Here is a 10,974-nt window from a genome sequence, read left to right as displayed (position 1 = left end):
GAAGAGAAGAGAAGAGAAGAGAAGAGAAGAGAAGAGAAGAGAAGAGAAGAGAAGAGAAGAGAAGAGAAGAGAAGAGAAGAGAAGAGAAGAGAAGAGAAGAGAAGAGAAGAGAAGAGAAGCTCTTCATTCTCTTATTTGGTATAAATTCAGAGTAATTCTATTTTAGAGTTAAGGAAGAGTGGTAATTGTAGAAGAAGGAGAAAAAGAAGTGTTTCCTATTGTTTTGTTACAGTGTAATAACTTTCAGGCATTGTGTCAACTTTAAAAAAAGTGCTATGGTCGATCTTGCATGAAAGTGTTAATGTCATTCTTTCATATTAGCCAAAATGGTTCTGTGATATACTTATTTTATTCCAGTTGAGCTGATTTTTGCTCTGCAGCCTTCTGCATAACTGAGAATGTGTCTCAGGTGGGGTTGGCCAATCAGCTGCAAGCTTACTTACCTGAATCAAGTTTTCTTCTGAAAATTGTGCCCACTGACTTTAGTGTCAGTGCCACTCATTTCAATGGGAATAAGAAGGCCCCATATAGTATATCAGAAGTGAAATGATGACATACTCCTCAGCCTCAGTAACACTGCTAAAGTCTAGCAAGAGCTTCCCCTGAGTGCTTTGCAATTGCTCCTCTGCAACTGTAATATAATCAGCATCTAATAAATGAAGAACTTTTAGATTAGAAACAGGATGATAGTCATGGATATGCCATCGTGCTACAAGCAGACACTTCAGCAAGTGTATCACCTGACTGTCCAAGGATAACTCTGTATGGCATTGCTTCAGCTTCTAAACTAGGAGACTGTCAGGTAACCTCATTTTGCCTTTTATTCCTTTTTATAATTGCTTTTTATTTGGAGACAACGTTTTTGTATTGATCTCAGAGTTCAGGTGAGAGAGATGTGAGGTTATTATTATTATTTTTTTAAAGATATGTTTACACTTCAACCTATCATGTAGCTTATCAGCACGGTGAAAACTTAGCAATTGCCTGCTGTCTGGGTGATTTAGTGCTCTGGCCACAATCCCCTGCTATCATCTCCTGCAGTGAGGAAGGATGTAATTCAGAAATGCCTCTTCCAGCTTTTCTCAGGGATACAGAAGAAAAAGATGCAGAAAGAAAAGGGAGAACATTTTCCTGTGGGCCAATTTGATTCATCCCAAGGGGATATTGAAAACAGAAGTAATTTTTCTTAAGCAACACTGTGAGAGGGAATTTCTCACTCTTTGTAGTTCTCATGTTTAGAAAAAGAGAGTGATGAGGTCTTTAGGTGTGAAGACCTACACAGACACTAGCAGAGTGGATGGACTGTTACTGGATGACTCCGTGGTGGCAGACTGACTGTACTTTGAATTTTAAGGACATTGCAAGGCTTTGAACAATTTCAGAAAGCATTTCTTTCTTTTTCAGTAGTCACCAAGGCAAAATGCTGGTACTCAGCTATTTTCTTTTCTAAATTCTATATTCACACCTCTCTGTGAAGTTTCAGTGTCCTGACCCACCCTGCACTGAAAAAATAATAAAATGACTTTAAGAAGTTGTGTTGGTATTTATTCCTACGTCCCTTAATTACAAACCGAACTCTAAACTCTTGCCCCCTCTAGTGTCAGAATTCGGCTCCTATTTCCCCTGAAGCCTTGCGAGCAAGGTACGGGCAATGTAGCAAGGCTTGACGTTTCATTAAACCCACATTGTGCCCTTCAGAAGGTCACAGCCCGCGGTGATTCCTAGTTTTACTCAGTTCTTATGTGTAAGAGTAATACTGGATTTTTCCTATGGAAGTTTATGCCTCTGGTTACATACCATCAGCGCCAATTTTACCATCACCGTCCTTATCTCCAGCAGCCAGAAGAGCCTTTGTCTCTTTGTCTGATAGGTCTCTGCCATCTGGGGTAAAGCCCTTCAGCACAAACCTAAGGAGGAGGAATGGAAAAAAAAAAAAAAAAAAAGAAAAGAAAAGAAAATTGTTGTTTGTTTGTTTGTTTGTATCAGAACAGTTTCACTTTGAAACTTCTTTTTAGTATTTATTTGCATTGCAGTTTCCATATATGAGGTGGAATCCATGGTTGTGCCTTCAGCAGAGGTCATAGAATCACAGAATCATTTTGGTTGAAAAAGACCTCTAAGTTCACCTGGTCCAATCATCAGCCCATCCCCACCATGCCCACTGACCACGTCCCTCAGTGCCACATCCACACGGTTCTGGGACACCTCCAGGGACAGTGACTGCACCACCTCCCTGGGCAGCCTGTGCCACTGCAGCACCGCTCTTTATCATCTGGAAAGAGCACTGTACTCTGAATCTAAGTACCATCCATGAGGTACTGATCACTCACGAGTCTGAGGGATCCTCAGCTAGCTAACTCCAACACACTATCATTCTTACACCAGCAAACAACTGATTATTGCACACAAGTATCAGCTGGGAGGCTGAACCATAAGCTGTTATGTACAGTCCTGTGAAAACGAGATCAGACTCTTAAGGTGAGGCTATTTGAGAAACACCATATCTTTACTTACTTTAACTCTTCCTCTTCAATGAAGCCACTCCGGTCTTTATCAAGGATATGGAAAACCTTCTTCACATCTTCTGGGCTCTTCTTTTTCAAACCCACCATCTCGAAAAACTTCTTGTAGTTAAAAGATTCGGCTGCTATAAGGGGGTGAAAAGCCATAGAATGGTTTAGAAAAATCTTTAAAACTTATATACATACATAACCTTTTCTTCCTTACTGCTTCATGTTCCACCCTGGGAGGCAAAAGTACATTCTAGCCTTGCTGTGGCAGGAGCTAAATACCTACACTGCAATAGTCATGCTTCACAAACACTCGTTTAAATAAACAAATGGTGAGAAGGGCACTGTTTCTGTTTTGCAGATGAAGAACTGAGCTACAGAGGGATGGAGACTTGCCCAAGGTCACACAGGAACTCTATGCAGAGTTGGAGGCTGAAGGCTAACCTGCCACTCTCATTTCAGTGCCTTAAAATATGTCTTGCTGAGTTTTACACTAAAAAAAGAGAAGTGTTCAGAGAGCAAACTCCGCCTATTAGACCACTGTCACTTTCTGATATTTCCACCCCCGTGGACAGGATCTATTTTAGTGCACATGGCTCGTACAGTTCTAGTCCGTTTTTCCTGAAGGCTCGCCTGAAATTGGCACAGAGTATTCCTACCACTAAAAGCGTGTGCAATCACTGTCTGTAAGCTCGGGCTCTGTGCTGTGCCAGCAGGACCCTCTGAGACACAGTCGCTGGGGAAAAAGCAGAGCCCTGGTGATCAGAGAAAAGATAATACATGGGGTTTACCTGCTGCATCCTTTAACCAAACCACCTCTGTCCCACCCATGCAGCCCCTTGCTAACGGCTATGGTGCAGCCTAGAAAGGTGCTGCTGAAATCCAATCCCGCGACCTCCACAAGGTGCTGAAATATTTATTATTATTATTATTATTATCATTATGCATCTTTGTTCCCTCCTCAGCTTTTCCTATTACATAAAGCGAAGGAAGATCAATCACTCGAGATCTGCTTGGCTGAGACCCGTCATTAGTAGCTCCTAATTACTTCTGCTCCGGGACTTGGAAACGGCCCTGGAACAATGGGAGCTAATGAGGAAAACAGCTGCCGGATCTAGCAGAGCAGTTCGTTGGTCCCCACGACTTTGTGGCTGCTGAGTTTGTTGGGGCTCAGCGGGTTTTGCACTGCTTCTGTTCAGGAAGGTCACCGCACAGAGCAGGAGAGAAAGGCACTTCGGGACAGGGGGGGGGCACAACGCAGCCGTTTCCTTGAGGGCAACCCTTAACAGTCAGAGCACGAAGCACGAAAAGGGTTTGCCGTCAGTTTTGAGAAGAGATGAGGAATATCTGAACACCGGAGGAGCCCGAGATATATGGGACGTAGGGACCGCTGCAGCCATTCGCCCTGCAGAAAGCTCCTGCAGTCGAGCAACGCACTCGCTTGCTCTGCTGCTGTGCCTTCAGCTCCATCCCGAAAAGCAAAGCCAGTTGGGGGATTCCGCATAGGGAGTAAGGAAAGAGCGGGTTTCATCTCCTTGAAATGCAAAAGAGCAGTTCTGCAGTACTTGAAACTGAATGTTAGATGGCTGGAAAGCTGCCGCCGTCCCTATCCTGCATCAGGACGTAATCCCCCTCGGTTCCCTTAGAAGTCTCCTCTCACGAGCAAAGCACAGCCTGCAGCTGCTGCTTACCTTCCTTTAAAAAGGAGCGAGCATTTCACCTCCTTCATGTGCAGAGCAACTTTGCTGAGGATGCAGTCCTGCACCTGATAAACCTGTCACGCCTTCGCCGCACTTCTGAAAACGCGTCCTCTTTGCTATCTAATCTAGCTGTAATCTTCCCCGAGCTTAAATAAATGCACTACATCCTGGGCTGGAGAGACGAAAGGGAGGAGAAAAAAAATAAAAAAGAAAGAAAGAAAATTAAGCACTCACCTGAAAAGGCTCCCACAGCCTTCTTGATATCCTCAGCGCTGAGCACGTCAGTCATCGCCATCCTGCAACTGTTTGAACAGGGAAGCAAGTGCGAAAAGATTAAAAAAGTGCTTTTCTCATCATTTCTGCTCATATGACCAAAGCTGCAGTGCCGTGTGGGGATGATGGCACGTCGGGAGCGGCTGGCCCGGCGCCAGCCACGGATAAAGCTGCTTGTGGCGGAATGCCACGGGCTGCCGCTCCTTCGGTGCGTACGGAGCGGTCCCCTGAAGGACGGGGTACGGGGATGCCTTCGTGGGGACCCGGCCGGGTGCGCTCCCTGCGGGGCGGTGCCTTACGGGAGCGCTGCGGGGGCTGCGTCGGAGCGGCCGTGCCAAGGTCAAGTCCTCGGGTGCGGTGGAACTGCAGAGCGGATCCCTTCTGTTGGGGAAGTCGGGATGAGCTTTAGCAGTTGTAGTCGGAACTGCAGCATATGCCAAGCTTCAAGCAGCTTTTGGAGTCGGGGAGCAAATGGAACGGAGCTCGTGAACGTTTGCTTTCTCGTTCAAACACTTAAAACGTCCCCCTCCCATCCCGCCCCCCCTCCCCCCCCCCCTCCCCCTTAGACCTCGTTTCTTTCGGGCCACTCCATATTAAGCATCATCCGCGCTGAATTCATTATCACATCCCCGCGAATCCCACGGCTGCCGCTCGCACTGTGCTGCAGAGCCCTCCGCGCTGGGATCCGCCGAAGGGGAAGTGGGAGGTGACCCCGCACTCGTGCCGAGCTCCTGCAGGGCGCCGGGGTCCTCAGGCGGGACCCACAGCCTCAAAGGAGCAGCTAAAAGGACTGAGGGATTCTGTGTTTTCTAGGTTTATTTGCTTCAAGAGACAGTGCCCGTTTCTCGCCTCGGGTGCAACCCAGTCGCAGAGTTTGGGCAGGAGCCATAGGGTTGAGGTAGCCAAGGTTAAGGCCCAGGAGTAGGGCAGATCTCGGTAGGAACACTGGCATCTCTGCCTGAGGACAGGCGGGGAGGGAGGCGGTGTGGCAGCAGCATCCCCACCCGCTGTCAGCAGCTCCTGGCCGACCCCGCTGACGCAATGGCACCCATGGCCCGAACGCCAGAGCGGCCTCAAAAAGGAGGGGGCTGCTTTGCAGGAGCTTCTGGCTGTCGGTAATCCCTTGGTAAAAGCACGAGCTCCCACACCCTCACCTAGGCGGCCCGAGCTCAGCTCCAGCGGGTGAGTCATTAGCGTGTCACCGAGCACAGAAGGACGGAGGAGGAGGTGACGGTGGGGTCCCTTCTTTTCTCTTTTCTGTTTTAAACAGTGAAGTCTTCCCTGTGGGAGCGACCGTCGTTCGGAACCATTCCTCCCCCCCCCAGCCCCCCTCCCCCCCCCCGAAATTTCTATGTATTTCCTAGGATACAAGAGAGTCTTTGTTGTCTTTAAGGACAGACAAACATTGGTAATGGATGGAGGAGCAGCATCCATCTCCTTTACCCACAGGACGGGGTGCACACTCAACCCGGAGGGCTCCGCTCTCCTCAGCTGCCCCAATATTTCCTGCAGTGGTTTCGGAGCCGGGAGGTGGAAGGGCGCGGTGCAGAAGTGGTGGAGTTCGGCTCGGAGGATGGAACTCAAGAAGCTCCGTATAGTGCAGTCAGTCGTCTCCCTGTTTTACACAGGTTAATTGTAGTCCCGCCAATATACAACCATTAACAGGAGAAATCACCGTGCTGGTTGCATGATCTTCTGTAATTGGCGTCTCTTTACTTGTTCATATTGATAGGAGATTTTTTTTTCTCTTTCTCTTTTTTTTTTTTCTTTTTTTTTCCCACTGGAGACGCCTCCATCCTGCTAGGACATCCTCGTCCCCTTTGCCATGTTCAGCATCGGTGCCATCTGCTCAGGAGCCGGGCTTCACCTTCCACCACTTTTTCACTTTCTTTTGTGACCCCGTCACCGAGGTTACTTCTCCCTTGGAGACCCAGAGCCTCCCTTCGGGTCCCCATGAGAGGGGCTGGCTGCTGCCCATCGGCCTCCGAAGATGCTCTTGTTGCGGGTGAATCGGGTTTCGGTGTCGGCCCCGCTCTGCTGACACGGCAGCGCTGTTAGAAGGCTGCCCTCCCCCGCACGTAACCCAAGCAGGGGACTGACAGAGATCTGCAGTGCTCGGAGCCTCCCCGAAGCCTCGCTCCGCACCCTGGTCTGGCACCCCCCATCCCTAACGATGCGGGAACCCCTCAGGCCTCAGCCTATTGTGGAAAGGAAGAAGTGAGAAACGCCAGCAGAGCTGCCAATCCATCAGTTGGGGCCCTTTGTGTAGCACGAAGCCCACTGTCCCCAGACTTCCCGTAGAAAGTCAAAGCAGCCGCATGTGGGGTTTACAAAGCGGCACAAAGGGGATTTAAAACGCAGCAGTGGCCCAGGCCCGTCTCTAATCTCGGCACAGCATCCGCCAGCAAACTTCCAGAAACTTTCAACCGCCCAGCTTTAGTCACAGCTGTGATCCTAATACATGTTATCCTAATATATGCTGTCCTAATATAAGCTATCCTAACATACACAAGGCGTTTCACGAATTGGCAGTTTCACACTCGACCCCTCGCCTTTTCCACATCATCCCTCCAGGATGAATGACACGTTTTGCTTTATTGCTGAATTTTTGCCAATTTCTTTCTCTTTTTTTTTTTTTCCTTCTTTTTTCCCCTGCAAAATCTACACCGTGCATTCCCAAGCTGACTGCAGGGCTTTTGCAGAGATAACTCCCCCTTCCTGTAGCACCAACGCGTTGATGCCCTCACCAGCATCGAGGAAATCATGTCGAAATCGAGCCGCCCTTGCCAAAGCAAGCCGAGTCGGGAGAACGGGAGGGAGGAAGCAGCAGAAGCCCCACGCCAGCAGCTCGATCTGCAGGCAGGCGAGAAGGGTGACACATCCATCTTCCTAATGACAGCATTAAGGGGAGAGCATTCATCCCATCGTCTGCGTATAACGAGACATTTCCTTTCTGCCACGTGTTTTGGAGTTGTTTTCTTTTCTTTTTCATCTTCTGTGTGCGACTGAGCGCTTCAGCGAATTCTGCTATAGGAATCCTCGCGTTCTCCTTCGCTTTCCCCTCTCCCTTCCCTCTTCCGTTGTTTCCATTTTCTCACTTTCTCCCCGTTTTTTTTCTCCTCACCCCCCCTTAATGTGTTTCGTTTCCTCTTCCTAGTGTCCCGGAATCTTCTCTGCGGCAATCCACTCCTCTGTGCGGGGGAGATTTGCACCTCTTTGTCCTTCGGTTTTTGTCTGTGGGAAGGGCCATAGGATCAGAGTGATGGAAGCGTTTCCCCGTTTACAGTCCGGTCGGGAGGAGGTCCGGGATTCTGCCCGGATCGAGCAAATCCACCTTCTCTGTGGAAGTTTCAACATTTTCTCTCTACTTACCTTTTAGATCTCTCCTAAGCACTCCTGAAAAGGTTCTTAAATACGGAGGTGGTCAAAAAGAAGTGGAACTCGGGGTAGGGACCCCACTTATATAATCTCTCCTGCTCTTTCTATTTTTAGCATATGATACCCACTCCTCACTGGTATCTGATATTCAGGGATTTTGGTGACGGTGTCACATTTATCTTTTCCTTAACTAAGGAACACTATTAATAATCCTTGGCACTCACCTTCCCCTGGCTGTGAAAACCTATTACCTCGGCAAGCTTAAGACTTTATTGTTAAGGGGAGAAGCGGGCTGTGGGGATCAGCTGTGCAGAGCAAATGGGCCTTCAGATTCCATCAGATGGAGGCAGCTCGGATTGCTCCATCAGGGACTCCAACCTGGGAGATGGGGCCCTGCTCAAAAGGAGGATCTCAGTCTCTACAACAAGCAGAAAGGAGGCTGTAGTGAGGTGGGAGTCAGGCTCTTCTCCCAGCTTAGGAGATAGGATGAGAGGTGATGTCCTCAAACTGCACCAGGGGAGGTTCAGGTCAGATGTTAGGAAAAATTTCTTCTCAGAAAGAGGGATGCTGCAGAGGCACAGGCTGCCCAGGGAGGTGGTGCAGTCACCATCCCTGGAGGTGTTCCAGAACCATGTGGATGTGGCACTGAGGGACGTGGTCAGTGGGCATGGTGGGGATGGGCTGGTGGTTGGACCAGGTGACCCTGGTGGTCTTTCCAACCTCTGTGATTCTATATTCTATGATTTTATGATGATAGAACCGCTTCATCCATCAGCGAGGGAAAACAGGCAATTCGGACATTTGTCCTCATCTCTCCTCAGCCTTAACAAGCACCATTTGAAACCAGCCCTAAGCTGCAAACCTCTCCTAAAGCTGCACCACTCAGCTTTAGAATCTTGGAATCATGAAGGTTGGAAAAGACCTGTAAGATCATCTAGTCCTGACCATGACAGGTGGCAGAAATAATTTTTTTCACTGCAGGTCATGATCAAAATGCAGCAGGTGCTTCCAACAGGCAACAGCAAACTCTGTGTAGCATTGGTTGTTCCTACAAAATCTCCACTCTGGACCCCATTGGGCAAGATGCTGTGGAAGCCTAAACAATTTACAACCTGAGCCCACTTAGGAGAGGTGGAGGACTGTAAATGAAGAGATACGGCACATATGGGCAAAATAAATGGAATCTAACATTCTCAGAGTGTGAATTCTCTTTATGTTCAATTGCTTCTTCAGGGGAAACAAACCTTTGAAGATGCCTCTATTTTTTACTCTATCAAGCAATAATAACAAAATAAAAGCATAAGTGAGAACGATTTGCTGTTTTGTACCCCACCTGGGGATGCTTTTCTTGATTTTGAATGTTTTTCTGGCAAGGGGAAACATTTTATGAAGGACTGTGAATCACATTTATCTGGTGTATATTCTGAGGTATTTTACATGTATTTTCAGTTTCAGGATGCAAATCCAACAGTTCTTAGGCTGCTGTGATACAGTGAAAATTATCTTTCAGGAAAGGCAGGTGTTGCAAAAGTGAGATTTGATTCTTCTAGCTTGATTAATTGATCCTAGAAGGAAGGAAATTTAATTGAGTTGTGTGTGGCATAAGAATATTTAAAAATATTTTGCTAATGCCAGCTTCATTACGATGCCAAGTTCTGTGATAAGTTGGAAATTCTCCAGGAGCTTTAGATAATTTCAGAAGAGGAAGCTTTATTGAATCAAAGATGACAAGTGTTAATTCAATCAATTTAAATTTCTCTCTCTTATTTAATTGTATTACATTTCCTTTAGCGGTCTTTGAATTTTGCATGTACTACAGTAGTGGGGAAAGGAGTATTGCGTTTCAGGTGGGCTCCTTTATTCCTCATGCTGACAAACATTACTCTCGTAGCAGGTGAAGCCTATTACTCAAATACATCCTAAAGCAGCTGACTCTTGTGGATTCAAAAGTTTCAGCCAAACGATTTGTTGCGTGCAGAGCAGTACGATTCAGCAGTGTTATGTTGGCTACCTTCAATGACACAGAGTTTGCATTACTCTTTCACATATATACTTTTGATGTGTACCACAATCACATTCTGGTTTAGACTTACCAGCATCTCGTGGTTATCAGCTGGTTGCTGTATTTCCATTGGTAGCCAACAGAACAACTTTTCCCTCTTCTCTACTTGTGGCAGCTTAGAGCGGATAAGGACAGTAGGATGGTCTTTTTGACTACTGGAGTATGACTTCCATTTCTGTCTGATTTGTTGGAGTGAGAGCAAGAGCGAGGCTGGCCATTAGGATTCCTCTGAGTAATTCAACCATTAGAAAGCTATCCTCATTAGCCAAAATCCTTCCTTAAATCCTTTCTTATCCATTTATTTAGTTACTGCTAATGCTTATTTACAAAGAGAGAAGCAGACTTATGACCTTGTTGGACAGATGTTTGTCAAGTATTTCATTAATTAAAACTCTTTTTATTTTTTAAGGATAAGACACACACTAATAAAAAACCTGATTCCTTTAGGTTATTAGTACAGATTTGACTGAAACTGAAAGATGAGGAGCATTGTGGCTACAGGACACTTGGAAACTGAGAGTTCACCTACATGAAAAATAGATTTTAGAGAGAATGTTTGCTTGGCAGCAGTTGTCATCTCAATCAGGCTTGTTTATGAGTAAAATAGGACCAGACTTCCCCATTGAAAGACATAAAAACTGCAGTGTTAACTGGGTCTCTCATCCATTTTCACTTCTTTTTCTCAGTCCATACATAAACAAATGTGAGCTGAATAATAAGGTTCCCCAAGTCCATACCTGCCAGTGTACCTGAAATTTTCAATGTTTCAATGTTAGTATCATAATGCATCACCAGTGCTTTAAAAGGTAAGCTTGTCCTTCTGCTCTCTTGTATCTGATAAATGTAAGCTGTACGACATCCTTTATTGCAGAATACATTCTAAAATTCAGAGTTTTCATTGATGAAAAATGTTTCTTTGGTGCCAGCTAACTTTTCTCATACATTTTTAGATCATCAATCTCTCATATAACTCTCTGGATTAATCTATTTTTTCTCTGTCTTATTGGTGTTTATGCTTTCCATTTGATTTGCTCTGGTCCTTGCATTAGTC

The 10,974-nt window shown here is 46.5% G+C and overlaps 1 protein-coding gene across 1 annotated transcript in view; it reads right to left on the bottom strand.

Moving 5' to 3' along the window:
* The window catches only part of PVALB (parvalbumin), an 8,470-nt gene extending 3,929 nt beyond the window's left edge, over window positions 1-4,541 (bottom strand). The window contains exons 1-3 of the mRNA XM_042890248.1: window positions 4,445-4,541; window positions 2,515-2,647; window positions 1,798-1,907 (exon numbers count right to left, since the gene is read on the bottom strand). Of these exons, the coding sequence (XP_042746182.1) occupies window positions 1,798-1,907; window positions 2,515-2,647; window positions 4,445-4,505 (304 nt within the window). The 5' untranslated portion in view covers window positions 4,506-4,541. The remainder of the gene's footprint in view (window positions 1-1,797; window positions 1,908-2,514; window positions 2,648-4,444) is intronic.
* Window positions 4,542-10,974: the final 6,433 nt, after the last annotated feature.

The sequence above is a fragment of the Lagopus leucura genome, unplaced genomic scaffold (genome assembly GCF_019238085.1).
Source record: "Lagopus leucura isolate 7727_CA_CO unplaced genomic scaffold, USGS_WTPT01 Super-Scaffold_100159, whole genome shotgun sequence".
Taxonomy (NCBI): Eukaryota; Metazoa; Chordata; class Aves; order Galliformes; family Phasianidae; genus Lagopus; species Lagopus leucura.
This window is presented reverse-complemented; position numbering and strand designations above follow the sequence as displayed.